The sequence below is a fragment of the Pseudonaja textilis genome, chromosome Z, assembly GCF_049901715.1.
Source record: "Pseudonaja textilis isolate UNSWEBS1 chromosome Z, rPseTex1.2, whole genome shotgun sequence".
Lineage (NCBI taxonomy): Eukaryota > Metazoa > Chordata > Lepidosauria > Squamata > Elapidae > Pseudonaja > Pseudonaja textilis.
The window spans coordinates 90,057,655-90,077,419 of NC_142008.1; the positions used below are offsets into that span (position 1 = coordinate 90,057,655).

A 19,765-nucleotide genomic window follows, 5' to 3' on the forward strand; every position below is an offset into this window, starting at 1 on the left:
CCCAGACAGAAGCAAGGGCAAATGTCTTCCAAACTGCCATTAAAAAAAGTTTGCAGGCTCAATGTAATTATCAGAATTAAGCCTGAACGTTTTTATTGAAAAGATGGGATGATGCTCACACCAGGCTGATTAAGGCAACTGTGATTGTCTTTGCACCTTCCATCTCTTGCAGCATTAACTTTCCCATTCCATAAATGGCATTCTCTTTTATTCAACAGCTTTGCCTATCATAAAAAGTAAAATTCTCAAAATCTTGGCTAAATCACCTGTCTGAAAAAGATACTATTTCTTTCAAATAGCCTCAATAGTTCATAAAAATCAATTTAAAGATTTTACAATCCAAAAATGAAAACCACTCTGTTCTCTGTTGAAATAGTTTCCGTAATTCTCTAAATGCCTTATTCCCCATATTATTCCCCAATAAATTATAGCACTTTCCTTAACTTTTAAATTTTTTTAATTTTTTTTTATAAGCACACATTGGTGCTTTGGCCAACAGAATCAAGACATTAAACAAAGATCAGCTTCTCTGAAGAAAAGCATTTCTATATAACAAGGACATTACACAGCTTGAAGCAGGAAAAGAAATATTTACAAAATACAAGGTGGGTTTTATTTTTCTTTTTTGTAGATTTTTTTTTCCTTTTTAACGCTAAGATGGTTCTTCAGAATTTTCAACTTTATAAATAGAAAAAGCACTTAATGCAGAGGGATATAGTAGCATTGGGTTTTTCCTTTAAAAAAAAAAACTAGAACAGAACCAAAAACTTTAGGCAATGTTGAAAATTGTGAAAAAACCCCAACCATTAAGCAGTTTAGCTACTATTTTATTACGGTTACAAAATGAGAAAAAAGTTTTTCCTTTTTTGGTGATGTGATTAATACAGAAGACAGGTGCAATGCTAAACAACAGGACAGGGACCAACAGCCACACCGCTAAGGTCAGGAAAACATTACAATGAATTGGTGTGCAAAATATGGGAGTGATCAGGGATGTGAAATGAGGACAGTAGCTTTAAATTAAATAAAAATAAATTCAGATCTGTTCAACTTGACAAAAATCAGCCCAAGCCATTTTTAGGGCGGGCAGAGGCGGGGGAAGACTTAATATTTATTTCTCTCTCAAAACTGCTCTTTAAATTAAAAAAAAAACAACAACAACCCAGATCTGTTCAGCTTGGCAAGTCCGTCCAAGCTAGTTCAAAGGAAAAAAAGAAAAGAAAACTTGAAATTCAGTTTTCTCTCAAAACTGCTCTTTAACTTAAAAAAAAAAAAATCAGATCTGTTCATCATGGCAAAAGTCAACCCAAGCTCTTTTTGGAGGAACAGGGGACATAACTGACATTCACTTTTCTCTCAAAAGTGCTCTTTAAATTTAAAAAAAAAATCAGATCTGTTCAGCTTGGCAAAAACTCAGCCCAAGCCGTTTTTAGGGGTGGGGGGAAAGACTTGAGATTTATTTCTCTCTCAAAACTGCTCTTTAAATTAAAAAAACAACAACCCAGATCTGTTCAGCTTGGCAAAAGTCAGTCCAAGCCAGTCCAGAGGAAAAAAGAAAAGAAAACTTGAAATTCAGTTCCCTCTCAAAACTTAAAAACTCAAAACTTTAACTTAAAAAAAAAATCAGGTCTGTTCAGCTTGGCAAAAGTCCATCCAAGCTAGTCCAAAGGAAAAAAAGAAAACTTGAAATTCAGTTTTCTCTCAAAACTGCTCTTTAACTTTAAAAAAAAAAATCAGATCTGTTCATCATGGCAAAAGTCAACCCAAGCTCTTTTTGGAGGAACGGGGGACATAACTGACATTCACTTTTCTCTCAAAAGTGCTCTTTAAATTAAAAAAAAAATCAGATCTGTTCAGCTTGGCAAAAACTCAGCCCAAGCCATTGGGGGAGAGGAGAGACACATGACTGAGATTCATTTCTGCCTCAAAACTTGTAAGTTGCAGTTGAGTTAAGTAAGAGGTAGAGGTGAAAAACAACATCCACTCTTTCTCTGGAAAAAAACAAATATTTTGGTACTCAAGACATGTTTAAATTTAAATGCAATCTCAAACAATGCATAGACTACTTTTTTAAATAGAGGATAAAAGAAAAGGGAACAATGAAATTATACCACACTCACTATATGGCTTGTGGATCTGGGGTGGCAAATTGTTGAATCCTGTGACATCGCTCCCAGTACTTAAGGCTCAACACTACTGTATTGCAATCTATTAGCTGCAGATGTATAACCTACAGCATTCAAACTAATGGACAGAATGCAAAATTAAAAGAAAACACAGAAGTGTTAGTAATTAACAGGGATAGGGAAGAAAGTAATCCTAGATCACATCCAGAAAAAAAAAAAAAAAGCTTGGAAAAAATGTTCCTCTTGAATGGCTGTCAGCCTTCTCCCCACTAATAATCTGCCATTAAAAAACAAAACACGATCTGACTAAAATATCCAAAACATATCCAGGCTGATTATGGAAAATTGCTTTTTCTCACACAACTGAACTTGTTTAATATGGAGAGACGGTCTCAGAAGCAGCAGAAACCACCAGAACATATGGAAGGTGGCTTGAGAAGAGCTTCTTGTTCGCAGTTGGTACAATGGGTAGCTATCCCTTAAGGAACCAAGTGATCTTGAGTTTGCATTGCAAGTGCTTTCTTGTGCCAGTGGCCGGTGGGAGGGAGGAAGGGGAGGTCTCTTTCAGGAAACATCACTTGTTACCACTAATTTCACTTCACTAAACTTTTAAGGGTGAGGGAGGGCATCGTGATGCTGGCAGGTGAAAACAGACACTAAACAGTAAAAGAAAAGGAAAACAAATGGAAAGTATCTGTTCACCAGAGAACTAATTCCAGGGTCAACCAACCAGCTTCGTTCTCCTTTCTGAGGAGTGTACATCTACACCTCATGGAGGGAGTGGCAGGTTTGCCCTCCTCATCAGACCACAGCACTGGATAATGTGTATGTGAGACAAAGAAATGTGGAAAGAAGGTGGGGGAGAAGGAGGGAAAGAAAGAAAACAGTTTCTAAACTCCTTAAATTCACTAAAAACTGTGAAAATTCCCGGCAGGATGTTTGAATATCAAACACAGATTTCAGAAACTTTTAATGCCAAGAGTTAATTTGGTGGATTTTTTTTTCTTCTTGCTCCCTTTTCCTGTCCCTCTCTTATCTGTGGGCTGGCCGCTGAACTGTGGTGGTAGCCCCCGAATTCCAGCTCTTGAAGCAAGCAAGGGAAGGTGAGAGGGAGGCAGTGTCTGGTTCTCGGGAGGGCTTGCTGCCTGATGTGCGCCTCGTGCAACGCGATGACCGATCCTGTGGCTCTGTCTGTTCCTCACACTCCATCTTGGGATTGTAGGTCAGTGGGAAAGTGCGCCGTTCCCAGGGCTGTACAGTCTGGGGAAAAAAGGCAGAGCGGTTGGTAGGCTTCATCGCCTCTGAGTCCTATTGTACCTTATCTGGAAACCCTTGGAATGAAAGACACTGAGCAGCTATTGCAATGAAGCCCACTGCTGCTGAATGTGAACACTCAGTGCTAAGACAAGGCGCAATCTGGAAACCAGAAATATTCTTTCGGGATAGAACTGCAACTAAAAGCAATTTTCAGTCTGTATGCAGCTGGGGCAGCAGGGAGCCAAGAAATAACTAAACCAAGAATACTTTTAATCTTTGTAGATTAAGAAAAAAACCAAGGGGGTAATCCTCACCTACAAGGCCAACAGAGTCATAGATTAATTAGCTCATTAAATGCCAGAAGGGATTCATTCACTCACCAGCTCATCAAGGCCTGAGTCAGGTGTGGAACAACGTGTGTCCTCTGTTGGCAGATGTCGCGTGGAGTCTCGAGACAAAGGAGTATGAGGACCAGACAACAGATCAGGACTGATGGGGCTGCGTGGAGAGTGTAGATGGGAGAAATCAGAATGTAGACAGCAGTTTCCAACATCAGGTGAGGCTGGCTGTGGAGTAGATGGGTTCCCCAACTGTGGGGTTGTCCGTCCATCTGTAGACCTGTATGACCTGAAGTTAAAATAAGTACTAATATATAAGGATGGCAATTATTAATTGGTACAATCTTTCTTCAATATCCTACTTCTCCCATCTTAATCCAGACAAATCATAAGTGAAGCATAGAAGCAGTAAATGACATTAGGAAAGTGAACAGTTGCTTGCCAATGAAAAGTTCCCTTTTTTAAAGAATCCTGACATGGTCTTTATCATTTCCCTCCTCCTCTCCTGGATACATCCCTGCCCACAATGGTCATCCTCCCTTCATATAAGGTATCCTCCTTTCAGAAAAGACTTATTACTCTTTTTTACACTTAAAACTCTCTCAAAAGATCTCTCTTATGTCCTCACTGCCTTCTGAATATCTATCCTTCATCCAAAAGCTTTTGACACGAACTCTATTTGCTATTTCAAGAACTTGATTACAGTGGTGCTTAAAGTTTATGAACCTTTTCAAGTTCAGTATGTCTATATAAATATGACCTAGAATCTGACTTGTTCTCCAAAGGTTCTAAAACTAGGTAAAGAGAACCCAATTAAATGAATCAGACATTTTATGAAAATGATCCAAAGCTACATACGCAAATAACTGGTCTGTCTTTCTTGGGCAGCAGTAACTGCCACTAAATGTTTCCATTAACTATTGATCAATCTGCAATTGGCCTGAAGAAATTTTATCCATTCCTCCTTACAGAACAGCTTCAACTCAGGGATGTTGGTGGGCTTCCTCACATGAATTGCCGGCTTCAAGTTCTTCAACTACACGTCTATAGGATTATGATCAGGATTCAAACAATTCCAAAACTTTCTTCTGTTCCAGCCATTCTTTGGTCATGCAACCTGTGTGTTTTTGGACGTCTTCCTACTGCATGATGAGCTTTAGTGCACAGATGTTAGGCCTGATGTTTTTCTATAAAATTTGCTGGTTTAATTCATAATAGTTCTATCAACAATGGCAAACTGTCCTGATCCAGAAATAGCAAAGCAAACCCAAACCATGTCCTGCCATGTTTCAAAGATGGGAAAGATTTTCAATAGAAGACAAATCCTACTAAACATTTAACCCTTTTTATTCTAGTCAAAAGAAATGTAATTTTGGTTTCATCTATCCACAGAACATTCTTCTAATAGCCTCTAGGCTCATCCAGATAGCATTTCGTGAGCTACACATGAACTTCTTTTTTCTTTTAAGTACTACTGCCCTTTCAACCCTGCCATGCACACCTATTATCCAGTGTTCTCCTAAGAATGGTCTCATGAATACTGTCATTTGCCTATAAAAGATTGGCCTTTAGTTTCTTAGACATTACTCTGGGGTAATGTTTTATTGTGGTCTTGGTTGACCGATCTCTCATGTGGAAAATAACAACAGTATACAAATGGAGGCAATTCAACACCATCTACCTGACTGGTGAAGTCCAAACTCTTTCAAAATACTATGAAAAACACTTCCAACCTAGTGAGCATCAACAACTGTTTTTCAGAAGTCCTTAGAAATCTCTCTTTTTGAGCCATGACACAATAACATATCTGTTGAGAAAATCAGACTTGGATAATGAATACCCATAACTGTGCTTCTTAAATAAAGCAGGATCTCTCCGACCCGATTGTCACCTCATTGATTGAAATAAAAAGATAAAGGAATCCTCGTGGATTTTACTCCGCTAGTCATTGCCAATTTAGAGGGAGGGGCTCATCTCCAAGCCAGCACTACCAGAAGACATTTCTGTGATCATGTGGTCAGCATTAAGTCACAGAGTGCAGTTACCTTCCCACCGAAGTGGTACCTATTTATCTACTCGCATTTTTCTGCATTTAAGTCACTAGTTGGCAGGAGCTGGGGTGAGGACGGGAGCTCATCCTGTCACATGATGCTTGGGTCTCGAACCTGGGCTGCAGCTTTTCCAGCCTAGAAGCCCAACATCACAACCACTGAGAATGCATCTTGTTTTAGACTGTATCTATGCAGAAATATTGAAAATTCAAAAGGCATAAACTGTTAAAAACACCTTCACACATGAAATAAAAGTAGCTGAGGTCTTTTCTCTATCCCAATTTCCACCCCCCCAGCCCACCTCCACCCTGTTTCTACTTTCTCTGAAGTTCAGGCTCTAAACTTCTTGGAACAGAAATCAATCTGTTATACTTTATAGCAGATGTGATTCTCAAGTCATGTAAGACTGTAAAACCTCTGAACTCTTCCTGGAAAATAATGCCCCAAGTATCAGTAGCACTCTTACGAATGCAGATCAACTTCATTTACTGAAGGATATATTCTCTCTAGTGCAAACAAGTTTAGTCCCAAGAAATGCTTTTCTGACAACCCCCCCCCCCCAAAAAAAATTCATGCCCACATGAGCTTTGTATCTCAATAGGGGTACGGTATTTGCTGCAATGCTGCTGAAAAGTTAACAGCAGGCGCTTATAACTGAAGCATTTAGGTTGCTTAGCACTCTGCTCTGAAGCAGCAGCCAGTCTTACCTGCTACCTCGTCGTTGTGGTGGCAAACTTGTGCTCCACAGCCACCTAGCTCGCTCCATTTCCTCACATTTAGCATGGAGAGTGGCAAAGGTTGCATCAGACATATCCTCTATCTGAAAAAGCCATGAAGGAAAGTTAGAATTGGAATAGGACTGCAATAGCTTTGCAAAATGTGTCTTATTGAAGCACTCCACAAAGGGGACAGGCAGCTCTCCAAGAATAATAGTTATTTTTTCATCACAGGCCTACCTTATGCACTTCTTAAAATAGGTAACTGAAAGATTCCAAATTACCCAGTTACCCACCTCTACATTTAAGGAACTTGAAAGGCATAATTTATCCAAGCCATAAAGCAAACCTCTTCTTTTCTGAGGGATTAATGAAGCACAGTGCAGAAAGACTCCTAGCCATATCCTGTGTCTGCTGATAGATGGTCCTTGACATATGAGCACTATAAAGCCCACAATATGGGTAGTAAATCATTGCAGTCATTAAGTGAGACACCCCTGTGACTGCCTTGCTCAACAACCACAATCCCAGCTTCCCCCATTACAGTTGTTAAAGCTACTTGCATCAGGGATGGGGAAGCCTTGGGAGGGCCAGTGCCCACTGGTGAATGGAAATTTGAGATCTGCTGGGAGGTCCTAGCTAACAAGACCTGCCGGTATACAAGTCTTTCCCCACCCACCACCCACCCCCTACTACTCATGGCTCTACTTATCTTTCCAATTTATGCCGCCGCTGACAAGCCCGCCCAGTCAACAACTACTACAGGAAATTATCTAATATGATGTTTCAAAAGAGCTCCAGAACACTGCCAGATGTTCACCAACCCTAGCAATGATTTGAGGCTCTTTCTATCTTTGGCTAGCTTTCTACAGTAACTGTGCCTCACTTTGATTAGGAATGCATGTCAGTAGCTGCATGGAAAGGGAAAGTAAACAGTTGGGTAGGGAGAAGGCCCAAGCCTTCTGGGTGTGGTGAAGCCGGGAGAAAGCTGATGAATCATTGGGCCTAACTAGAAAATGCCTCCTGGTCTCTGATAAAAAGTATTTGCAGAGCTCCTATGGTTATTCAGGACAGACGTGCTGTAAAGCACCCCAATTTTTATTGAGACTGCAGGGATGCTCTAGCACTGGAAACTTTGTGAGGGGGTGATGTGTCTTTTTATTCAGCACCATCAAGCATTTGGAAAGTTGCTGAACGAAGTCATTAGGTCAAAGATTCTCTATATTTCACAGATGAATTTGCAATCCTGCTTTTACCTGGCAACGACAAAACATTTTTTCAGGGCTGTGTAATGCTTTGGAATCAACCCAACAGGAATGTTTTGCATAGTGCAGAGACATGTGCCTGCAAATTCCTCTAAGCAATTTTGTGGTCATAGAAAAAGACAATGCTGCTTTAAAGAAGTGGAAATAGGAGCTACACTTGTGCTCCTATATACTCTGAAGCATGTTTTTGTCTTAAGGAAGTATTTCAGTGTATATCCTCCATGAATAACTATATCAAGTTTCTTCTACAAATATACTCTTTTGAGGTAGGATAGATTAACCAAATTCAGATAGATTTTAGACTTCAATTCTCTACTAACAGAAGAGAATGTTGAAAATTCAATCTGGCTAAAACTAAACACCCAATAGAACTCCAGGAGAAGATATTTTATACATTTCTGGTTCAAACGTATTTCCAAACAACTAGAACAATCTTCTCCAACATGGCACCATCAACCTATATGATTTTTTAACCCCACATATATCAGTGATAGCAAGTATGGTTGAGAATCAGTATAATTTCATGAGGAAGATTCAACTTCTTAAAGATATGGATAAAACTGAGTATCTGATGGTATATTCACATAAACCGTCAAAGAAAAATGGCAAAATCCACTGCATGGACAATTTTGTCATAATCATCGCCATCCTATTATCATACAATCAGTTCAGTCACCTTTTTCTAGGAAAAAATTAGCAGTTTGAGAGTGGCTACTTCAGTTATAGTCTTAATTCCAATTTTATTTTCCTTCCATTCAATCATGTCTGATTTTTGGAGTCTGTCTGGACAAATCCCTACAATTTTCTTGGCAAGGTTTTTGAAAAGTGATTTGCCACGGTCTCCTTCCTAGGATTGAAAGTAATTGACCCAAGATCATCCAGCCGGTTTCATACCCAAGACAGGAGTAGAACTCACAGTCTTCTGGTTTCTAGCCTGATGCCTTAACCCAGGGGTCCCCCAACCCCCGGGCTACAGCCCACTTCCAGGCCACTGCCTGTTCAAACAGGGCTATGTGAACGATGGACAAGTGCACGCAAAGCTCCACGTGAGCGGAGGAGGGCATGTGTGCAGGGGGAAAGCTCCATTCGCATGAGCAGAGGGTGCTTGAATAGAGAGCCCTTGTGCTCATGCACAAAACTCCACTCACATGCGTACTCTTCACTCATGTGAGTGGAGCTTCGTGCGTGAGCACAAGCATCCTCCACAATTGAGTGCAGCTTTGCACATGAGCACAAGTGCCCACCACTTGCACAAATGCAGCTTTGCACGTAAGTTCACACATAAAGCTCAGTTTGTGTGAGTGGCACTAACCTCTTGGACCAATGGAGCTGAGTGTACCTGCCAGTCACCTGCCTCCCCTCCCTCCTTGTGCCAGACTGCCAAGCTGGAATGGTTGGGGACCACTGGCTTAACCACAACACCAAACTAGCTCTCCAAATTCCAACTATCTTCTAAGTCAGAGGTGGATAATTAATTTTCCCAAGAGGGCCACATGAAAAACTCTGGTTGATGTGGAAGGCCGAACCAATATAATCTGATTTGATGTCCTCAAAATTCATCCTCTCAGCTCCTCAGGTTGCTCGAGGTGAGGGGCAAGTACTGCACAGGAGTAGAAAAGCACTTCCTCTTCTCGTCGTCCTGCAGTCAACAGCTGACTAAAGGAGCACACAGCAATTGTGTAGAGCTACTTCTTCTGTCCTCTGCAGCATGCATTTGATTTCTAATTGCTAACTGTCCTCACATCAGCCACATAGGTACAGCCAAAGGACCGATGTGGCCCAGAAGCCATAAAATGCCTGAATCTTCTCTAAGTAATTTTGGAACTAGGATTTCTTCAATAGAGAAGACCATTAAAATTATGTGGTAGCACAAAAAGGGCAACTGGATAAGCTTCCTGAGATCAAGGCACACTACAAACTCTTTAGTGGAAGAGAACAGAAACTTCACATGAAAAGGCTCTGACTACTTTCATGCCTTCCTGATCTAGAGAAGAGCCTTCCACAGAATCAGAAGAGCAGATCATGACACTACTCTTAAGAATAGTCTTCCTCACATGATTTCTATGTGCTGAAATGTGGAGGGTCTTTGCTTTCTAATCTAATCAGCAGGACTCTCCAATGGGCAATGCTAACCTAGCCTTAACCTAGCCTAAGTTCCAAAACCTGGGTCTGTTAATCCTCCTCATTAGCTACCTAGATACAGCTCAGTGGCTGTATGGAGCTGAAAATCTTTCCACAGGTAATTGATGCAGCAATTTCATAAGTTTGCTCATTAACTGGAGTAGAAAATCACCTGTGAAAAGAAGATGGGCAAGGAAAAAGAAAACAGGTTTCTTCACTGCTTTCCACAAGTAAGTTATCATTAATATATAGTGATCTCAACTTGTTTGGGTTTGTATAAACCAAGGGTCTTCAAACTTGACAGCTTTAAGACTTCTGGACTTCAACTCCCAGAATTCCTCCTCCAGTCATGTTAGCTCAGGAATTCTGGAAGTTGAAGTCCAGAAGTCTTAAACTTGCCAAGTTTGAAGACTCTTGGTATAAACAAAACAAATAGTTCCTAATGTCACTGGCCCATCTACCTGGAGAATATAAAGATGCTCCTGAGCTCTAAATAAAAAAGATTTCCCTTTCCAAGTGTGAGGTTGCCTCCCACCTTGAGATTGTTACTGAGAGCTAGTTAGGTGTTGCCTAGGAACCTACTAATACCTATAAAATAGGATGTAGCAGAGAATGAGATTTTCATTTAAAAGCATGGTGAGATGTAACATTAATTAGACAAATCTTTTATTATTGTTAATGCATGACAAACAATAACTTGTTGCCTTTTCCTCTGAAGGCTACTCCTTTCTTTCAACTCTGCCCTTAGCGGAGAAACAGCTAACATAGGCAAACACAGCATTATGCTGATGCCACAACCCCAGGTTTCCAACTTATAGTACGCCTGGCTGAATACTTTAGCCCATACAACTCTCTTCCAATAGTACTTTTCAAGAACACAACCACATTTTCCCCAAGAAAATATTACAAAATCTCTCTGCCCTTCCCTCCCCATTATTTGCTGGTTGCAAGGAAACCTTGGCCTTGAATGCTGCCTCAGATATTGGGAATTCAAGATGATCATTGATGTGTTCTAAAAAAATGGCATTAAATCTCACTTAGACTTCTTTTTTTTTAGCTAGTATGTACAGTTGTGGCAAGCTGTATATCTCCAAATAGCTTACCAGATTCTACAGAAACGATTAACACTAAATGAATCTTTTCAATGCATTATATTTCTAAGGATAATTTTTGGTATGTTCTTCATAACTGGAAAAGTCCCTGCTCTGAGAGTTGCACTGGTTGTCAGCAAGTTTCCAAATACAATTCAAGGCACTGGTTATTATCTACTTCTGGTAACGGGCACAGTTTAGCAATGTGGTCATTAGGCAAAACATCAGATGACCTCATCACCTGGCACTTCACGTCATCTTTCACTGAATTCCACCATTGTTAGGCAGTCCTTAACAGAAGCGATAGGGCTTAAATAGAGACCCGGGTACTTCACCCCCAGGCCTTTAGCCACAGCACAATCAGAGTGATGCCTCAAGTTTTGTGCCATAGCCAGCCACCCGAATGCCACAGCACAAAGCCCCTACCAAACTGCATTCCACAAATCCTGCCATGCCCAAATGACCTTACTCTTCTTCCTACTGCAAGGGGGTTGCACTTGATCTGGCTCTAGGTGAGGCAGCTATTGGCTACTCTAGGCCTGTTTTCCCAAAGCAGTTTGTGCTGTTCTCCTCATAGATGTAGTCCTCAACTTACAACAGCAACATTTCTGTTAAGCAAGACACTTATTAAATGAGTTTTGCCCCATTTGATGATCCTTCTTGCCACACTTTTTAAATGAAGCACTGCAGTTATTAAGTCAGTAATATGTTTGTTAAGCAAATCTGGCTTCCCCGTTGACTTTGCCTGTTAGAAAGTTCCAAAAGGTGATCGAACACATGATTCTGGAACAGGGCAACCATCATAAATATGAACCAGCTGCCAAGCATATGAATTTTGATCATGTGACCATGGCAATTATTCAACAAGTGTAAGTGTGAAAAACAGTTTCACTTTTTTTCAATGCTGTTGTAAGTTTCAACGGTCACTAAATGAACTGTTGTTAAGTTGAAGATTACCAGTAATGCACTCTGCTTTGCGATGCTTTGGAAAATCTTCATAAAGCTTCAGAAGCCTTCTGAAAGATTGTGAGACTGGGGCATACTAATTGGAGAACAGTACAAGTGGCCTCAGCAAAAAGGACTGGAACAGCCAACAGCAGCCTGACATGGGGCAAGGCTGAGTGCTTCTGGTCAGCAATGGAAGACAGCTAAGGTCAACTGGGTGTGGCAGAGCCTGCAGAGTGCAGGATGGCGATTTTGCATTGTAGCACTTGAAGAAAAGTGGTGCTGAAACTAAAATAGCAGCCTGGGGGCAACTGGTGGAAATTGCTGGATCCCAGGCCTCTACTTTATCCCCTGTACTCCTGTTTTAGTTTAGTTTACTTTATGGTCATTACACCTCGTACAACGAAATCAAACAACATCTTCAGTGGACATCATGACCATGACAATAAACACAAATACACAACCTTCACCCTCCACACATTGAACCGAAAACCCCCAACACTGCACCAACATTGCACTATACAGAAAAATTCAAAACAGCTACTACCCTGGGATAGAAGCTGTTTTTCAGCCTATTTGTGCTTGTTTTTATTATTCTGTACCGTCTGCCAGAGGGTAATAGTTAAAAAAAAGGGGGTTCCCAGGATGACATGGATCTTTGAGAATGTTTTGAACTTTCTTAAGGCAGCAGGAGCTATAAAGCTCTTCCAAAGAGGGGAAAGGGCAACCAATGATCTTCTGGGCAATGACTTTAACCCTCTGGAGTGCTTTCCTATCTGACACTGTGCAATTGGTAAACCCTACAGGGGTGCAGTAAGTTAAGATACTCTCTATGGTGCAGCGGTAGAAGGTCACCAGCAGTTTGTCATTTAGTTGTTGTTTTCTGAGAAGTCTCAGGTAGTATAATCTCTGCTGAGCCCTTTTGACCAGTGCTGCAATGTGAGCACCCCAGGTCAGGTCCTCTTTTACGATAACACCTAGAAACTTAAAACTGAACACTTGCTCCACTCAGTCTCCATTGATAAGCAAGGGCTGGGTGTCTGATTTCTTCTATAATCCACTATAAGCTCCTTGGTCTTATTGGTATTGAGGACCAAGTTATTATCTCCACACCATGAAAGCAACCGGTCCACCTCATCTCGATAGGCATCCCTCTGGAGATGAGTCCCACCACTGTTGTATCATCTGCAAATTTAGCAGTAGTATTACTAGCGTGAGTGGGAATACAGTCATGCACATAAAGAGTATAGAGTAAGGGACTCAACATGCAACACTGTGGTGTACCAGTGAAGAATAAGGGCTGAAGAGGTATGATTACCTAATCTGACCCTCTATGAGTGGCCAGACAGGAAATCCATAATCCAAAGGCAGATTGAATAAGAAAGCCCAAGGTCCAGAAGTTCAGACACTAGTCTATGTGGAAGAATTGTGTTAAATGCAGAACTAAAATCTACAAAAAGAATCCTCACATAGCCCCCCCTCCCCCGCTGTTCTAGATGAGTCAGAGCACTGTGAAGAGTGATGGCTATAGCGCTCTCTGTAGATCTATTTCTTCTGTATGCAAACTGGTGTTTATCAAATGTTTGCGGAAGATGAGAAACGATGTGCCGGAAGACCAATTTCTCAAAGCACTTCATGATGATAGGAGTGAGTGCCACTGGTCTGTAATCATTGAGGTTATTGATAGGGAACTTCTTTGGCAGTGGAACAATGGTGGAAGCCTTCAAACAAAATGGAACAGTGGATTGGGATAAAGACCGATTTAAGATCCTGGTAAAGATTCCAGCTAAATAATCAACACAGTCTTTAAGCACTCGGCCAGAGATACCAGCAGACTTTCTAGGATCCACAGCCCCCAGAATGCTCCTCACCTCCTTTTTCTCCACCATGAGGTGGGTGCTACAATTGGCTGGTGATTGTATTTTAGCTGCCTCTGATGTCTCCACTTCAAAGCGACCAAAGAAATGATTCAGTTCCTCTGCCAATGAAGCATCCCCCTCAGTAGGGATGACATTGGTCGGTTGATGGTTTGTAATTTGTTGAATCCCTCGCCACACCTGCCTCATGTTATTGCTATAAAAATTATCCTCAATCTTCCTCTTATAATCAGTCTTGGCCTTCCAAATACCTTTCTTCAGATTAGCTCTGGCAACACTGTATCTTTCCCCATCACCAGACCTAAAGGCCTTGGTCCTGTCATGCAAGAGGCACTGGACTTCCCTGGTCATCCAGGGTTTTTGATTGGGATAGATCCTAATACGTTTATTCACAGTGATAGTATCTGTGCAGTGTTTGATATAGCATAGAACAGTTGCAGTGTGCTCCTCTACGTCAAGGTGGTAAAAGATGTCCCAATTTGTGTTCTCAAAACAGTCCTGAAGTTGTTGGGAAGCATCTTCTGGCCAAGATTTCATTTCTTTATTATAGGCAGAGCCCATCTCCTAAGAGGGATGTAAGCTGGTGCTAAAAGCAGTGACATATGGTCTGATTGTCCCAAATGTGGTAATTGTATAACCTTATAACCATGTTTGATGTTGGTATATACTTTGTCCAATATGTTTGCTCCTCTAGTAGCACACTTAACATGCTGATAGAATTTAGAGAGCACTGCTTTTAAATCAGCTTGATTAAAGTCCCCCGCTATGATATGCACAGCATCAGGATACTTATTCTGCTGATTACTAACAATGTTATACAAGAATCACAAAGCTATGATAGTATTGGCATCAAGTGGGATATAGACTGCAGTAGTCAAAACCACGCTGAATTCCCGCGGAAGATATATGGGTCTACATTTAAAAGTCATATACTCCAGATCCATGGAGCAGTGGCTGTCTACAGTTTCTGTATTGATACACCAGCTTTTGTTCACATAAAGGCTAAAATCTTCCCCTTTGATCTTGCTAGAATCTCTACTACTGTTCTGCCGGTGAGCTAAGTAGCCTTCTAGCTCAACAGCTTTATCTGAAATGAGTGAATGAAGCCAAGTTTCTGTGATTAGAAAAATACAACAGTTCTTGATGAACTTAGTCTTTGCAATCTGTAGCCTTAATTCATCCATTCTGTTAGTCAGAAATCTTGCATTGGTAAGAAATATACTTGGAATTGAAGGCTTGTGTGGAAACTTACTGAGCCTAAAGAAAAGCCCAGCACGGCATCCTCTCTTCCTCTTCCTTTTTCTCTGCCTCTTCCTCCTTCCTACAGGGATAGTGATCCATAGCTCCCCCAGGATCCTAGCTGCCTAGCTCCTTCAGTATGTTATGAGAATGTATAAAATCATCCATAATAGCCTTTTCACATTTCAGTCCAATCTGTAACAAGGCTTGCCGACTATAGATGCCCCTTGCCCCACAGGATTCCATCGTAAAGGATCCAAAACACACACTGAATCATACACACCATACACTGAAAGAAGGAGTGGCCAGCTGCAGCATCCATGTGCGCAGCCATCTTGAACACTGTGAGGAATGCCGGGCTGCCAAAAGGGCAGAGATTTTGGGTTGAGGGGGAGGATAGGCAGAGGGGATTTGAAGGGCCCCTACAGTCAGTGTTGCCAAGCACCCAAATTTTGACCATATAACTAAGGGACCATTTGCAAGTTGTAACTTCAGAAGCCAGGTGTAAATTCATTCAATGAATACTAGTAATTCAAGGACTACCAGGTTACTCTTTATTGACACAAGGCTAGTTTATTTAAAGGACTGCCTCTCTTCCATGGTATCTGCGGTATCCAATAACATCAGGCAGAACTGATGGGTTATGGATTCCATACAATGCTATCCAGAAGAACCCAGGAAACATGACTTCTTTGTCATGGTACCTGTCTGGCACAACACCCTCACTGGAAGTTCCTGCTCTAGAAAGTCTTAAAAACACATATCTTTAGCAACACTCTGCAATTGACCCCAATCAAATAGTTGGGGTTTTATAATTTATAATGTATGACTGGACATAAATCTCTTTTTTGATTTTTTTTTAAATATAGTACAAGCCTCCTGGAGGGAATTTGTTATTGAATCAGATCAATAACAAAATTTCACAAGACTGTCTCCCTCAGTCTCAGCTAGTACCTTCCAAAGATATCTAGGTACAATTACTAATACTGGCTGGGAATGGCAGTTCAACACAATTGGTGAGTACTAGGGTGAGGAGGTTTATGCCCAGAGAATCAGTTGGTACTGATCAGTTGGTACTCCAGTTTTAGTTTCTTAGTAGTTAATAGCACTCACTATGAATTGTAATTCTATTTTGCCCTCCAAAATGCTCTGTGGACAGACACTTCCATTTGTTTTTATCAGCCATTCAAGATAACCAAGAAATGGCTCTGGATTGCTTCAAAAAGAATTCTTCCTTGGAAAAAGTCAACATGTGTTGATCATATGGTCGTTTTTGCCACCTTCTTCCAAATATATTTAGAAGCCAACATATGCCAATATAATATATAGCATTAGAATCTGCTCAGAATCCCATACATGGAAATTAAGCACAGACAACCAAGGAAAACAATTACAATTACCTCTTCACTGTCTTCATCTGGATTCATTTTCAGAGCACCAACATCCACAACACGCCAACTGCAACGATTGGATCAAAAAAGAGGAGTCAGTAGGGAAAATACATCCATTGCCACTTGGATACAACAGCAAAAGGAAATCTGCTACTTTAGCATTTGGCTTTTCCTCCATGGAGGCTTATGGTGAGATTTTCATTAACAATCAAAACGACTCAAGAACTCTACTTAAGCTGAAGACTGAGCTTAATCCTTGCTCGGGAAAGTTAAGAGTCATATTAGAGCCTCACTCTTATGGTGGCATTTCAGACTATCTGCCCCTTCTAAACCTCAGTACCACAAATATTGCCTTTGGTTTTCTAGCACACCTTCCTAACTCTTTCCCCTCTTCAGGTAAAGCAAATAAGCTTCAAACATCTTTTTAGAGACCTCACTAATGTTCATAGCAGTCATATCTCAATCTGCCCTTTTTTAACATGCAGTGGCAAAATTTCAAATCAGACATACCAGCTCACCCCAACTCATGCCTTCAAGTCTCTGTATGTACTAGGCTGCAATTACAATCACCCTCTGCAAAATCTCTTGATATTTGCCATTAAAACAAAATCACTTTATTTGGAAAATGTGTGAGTATTATTGAGGGAAAATGCATGTTGATTCCTATATAACATATTCTATTACTGTTAATTGCAATAACAATATTAAACATATATTGCTTTTGCAAGGATCAACTGGAAATTTGCTGGAGAGCATGGTGAAGATGATGTAACAGATCCAAGGGACAGAGCCAGAGATAGATAGCTATTCATTTCCTCTATGTTAACAATATAGAGCCACTAAAAGAGATTACTGTTGCCATGACAGCGTGAAAAAAAAACACACACACAAAGAAGAAGGGATGGGAAATATTTCACATTTGCGTTCTATGAGCATCACAGCCTTACTCTAATTCAGCTGATTTTTTTTCTCCTATTCTAATTTTTAACCAAGCAGTAGAGATCATTTAAATTGGTGACTGAAGCATTGGATCTTTTAAATTAAAAGCATGATAAGCTATGACTCTTCCTAGAAAAGTACAGAACCATAGCCCTGCAGTCATATGACTGTGATTTATAATGCTTTTGCTGGAAACAAGTTATTTACTTCTGGTTTCCAGGAAAAAAACCCTGCCCATAGCAAAAAATGGGTTCATTCTGCTTAATGACTATGATGAACATTTTATAACCGCTGCGCATGTCTGGTTACGTGACCCACCTTACAACTGTCATGACTCACAGACAAAATTGTTGGTTCAATTTCAGTCATATATCGAATAACCATACGTAACAAGGAAATTCCATCAAGGCCACAGTTAAGACCCTGCATTTCTGCTTTCAATCTATAAAATCTACAATAAAGTATTTTATATCAAGCTACTAGACCTTATGCAACCTCATTCTCAATAGAAATATGGCTTCTGTGATGACAAAACAAAATTTTGTAAGGAGCCCAGTGTAAGGAACATACTAACTACATTTCCCTTTCCTGGGAAATCCTTGGCCCTTCCAAATTTGATTAGACACCTGTTCTGGAACATATTTAGCAAAAATGTTTAACCTGATCTTAAGAGAGTTGTTCTGCTTCTAGACTGTTGAGGGAGAAATGGTAGTCTTCTAGATACTATTTAACTTGTTTAAAATATCTTTTACTACTGGGCATGCTAGCAGTTGAAAAATATAGATCAGCAATATCTTGGGGTTCAGAGGCTCACTCACACATGGATCCTTATCTATGATAAGTTTTCTGTAGTCTAAAAGCACTGGTGCCTACAAGTTTCATTCAGATGTTCTGTAGAATAGAAAAAGCAAGATTCAAATTGTTTGTTCTTTTAATATGGTGGAACATTTATCAAGTAGTTCCCAGTAATTTTCTATAAAAGGAAGACTGCAAAAAAAATTAGAAGGGACATCACGCTATTCAACTGGTTTAGATGAACAGGAAGATTGTGGAAATTTAATATGCTAACTAAACCTCCGAACATACCTTGGTGTAAGAATTTCTTTGTACTGAAGTTTTTCTACCCTGGTTGTGGCAGCAACAGACATTGGTATGACAATGTTGTTAATGTCAAAAGAGCTTTCCCCTCTTCTCCTCCTTGGCTGCTGCTGCAAAACAATGCAGAAAACAACAGTAAAAATGAGGCAGGGATATGAAGAGGGAACAATTTCAAAGCTAACCTATAGCAGAAAGAAAGGACAAATGTTTTGGCCTTTTAATCTAGTGATTAAAATACAATGGACGTGGAATTATTTAAGTTCTAATTTGCTTAAATATTCCAGGGAACCAGCTACTAATGGAAAATATAGATATCCTGATGTAAATTCCAAGTTAAGCAACCTTGTAACTAAAACTAAAGCAAAGCTACCCTACCCTTTGAATAGCTTGTAAAGCATATATTTATTTATTGGAAAGCCTTCTTCCCAACAGCCCATTTTTCTAAAAATTGATAAAATGTGCAGTATGTTGCTAGTTCTAACATTCATAGATACTCTGCATATATAATCCTACATAATAAAATTAAAACAAGTGCTTGTGTCTGCTGATTTTTGCCTAAGATTCTACCAGGCTCTTCATGAACATGGGATTTTTTTTTTGAGAATACCATCTCTGGCTCAGTGGGTTGGACATATTGTGGCAGATCTAACTTTTCCTTTTAGCTGTTTTATAAAGGCAACGTTTCTCAACTTCGGTAGCTTGAAGATGTGGGGATTCCAACTCCCATAATTTCTGGGAATTGAAGTCCACACATCTTCAGATGGCTACGGTTGGGAAACCCTATCTTAAAAGAGATTCTCAAGCCTCTAAGCTCTGTTGACATAGCAATTTATACCAAATTATGATATCCATTCTCGACAGATATTCATTACTTTGTTTTTATTGCAACTTTCAAAATCAAGCTATCTTCTTTATTGCTTAAAATACTTGGTGTAGAATGTAAGAACTTTTTTTTAATGTCAACAAGCTTGGAAGAAATACTATAACTTATTAAGAGGCATTTAGAAAAAAATAGCTTACTTTGGGAAATTTGAAACTAACCTTATTACATTGCAAACTTTTAAAATGGTGGTCAACTTGGGAAACCTTGAAGTAGAGGAAACCAGACATGAAACATACCACAAACAATACTAGCAATAAATGTTTACAAAAACTGCTTATAATTTACCATTGTCTCAGTGTCCTCCTTTCCCCCCAGTATGAATAAAGAGGATAAAAACCAAGCACATGCATCTACTGCTGTTAAAACTGCACTTTAATCATAAGTTGAGACAAACAATTAGTCTAGAGCACTGCTACAGGGAGACAGAG

The 19,765-nt window shown here is 40.1% G+C and overlaps 1 protein-coding gene across 6 annotated transcripts in view; it reads right to left on the bottom strand.

Annotated features, from left to right (window-relative positions):
- Positions 1–443: 443 nt before the first annotated feature.
- The window catches only part of KANSL1 (KAT8 regulatory NSL complex subunit 1), a 181,915-nt gene continuing 162,593 nt past the window's right edge, over positions 444–19,765 (bottom strand). For 3 of the 6 annotated variants that reach the window (XM_087915639.1, XM_087915638.1, XM_087915640.1), the window contains exons 10-15: positions 19,496–19,540; positions 18,443–18,564; positions 16,427–16,484; positions 6,480–6,592; positions 3,764–4,010; positions 444–3,386 (exon numbers count right to left, since the gene is read on the bottom strand). In XM_087915639.1, the coding sequence (XP_087771765.1) occupies positions 3,159–3,386; positions 3,764–4,010; positions 6,480–6,592; positions 16,427–16,484; positions 18,443–18,564; positions 19,496–19,540 (813 nt within the window). In that variant the 3' untranslated portion in view covers positions 444–3,158. The remainder of the gene's footprint in view (positions 3,387–3,763; positions 4,011–6,479; positions 6,593–16,426; positions 16,485–18,442; positions 18,565–19,495; positions 19,541–19,765) is intronic. The other 3 variants (XM_087915641.1, XM_026717545.2, XM_026717541.2) reach the window with 2 other exon arrangements.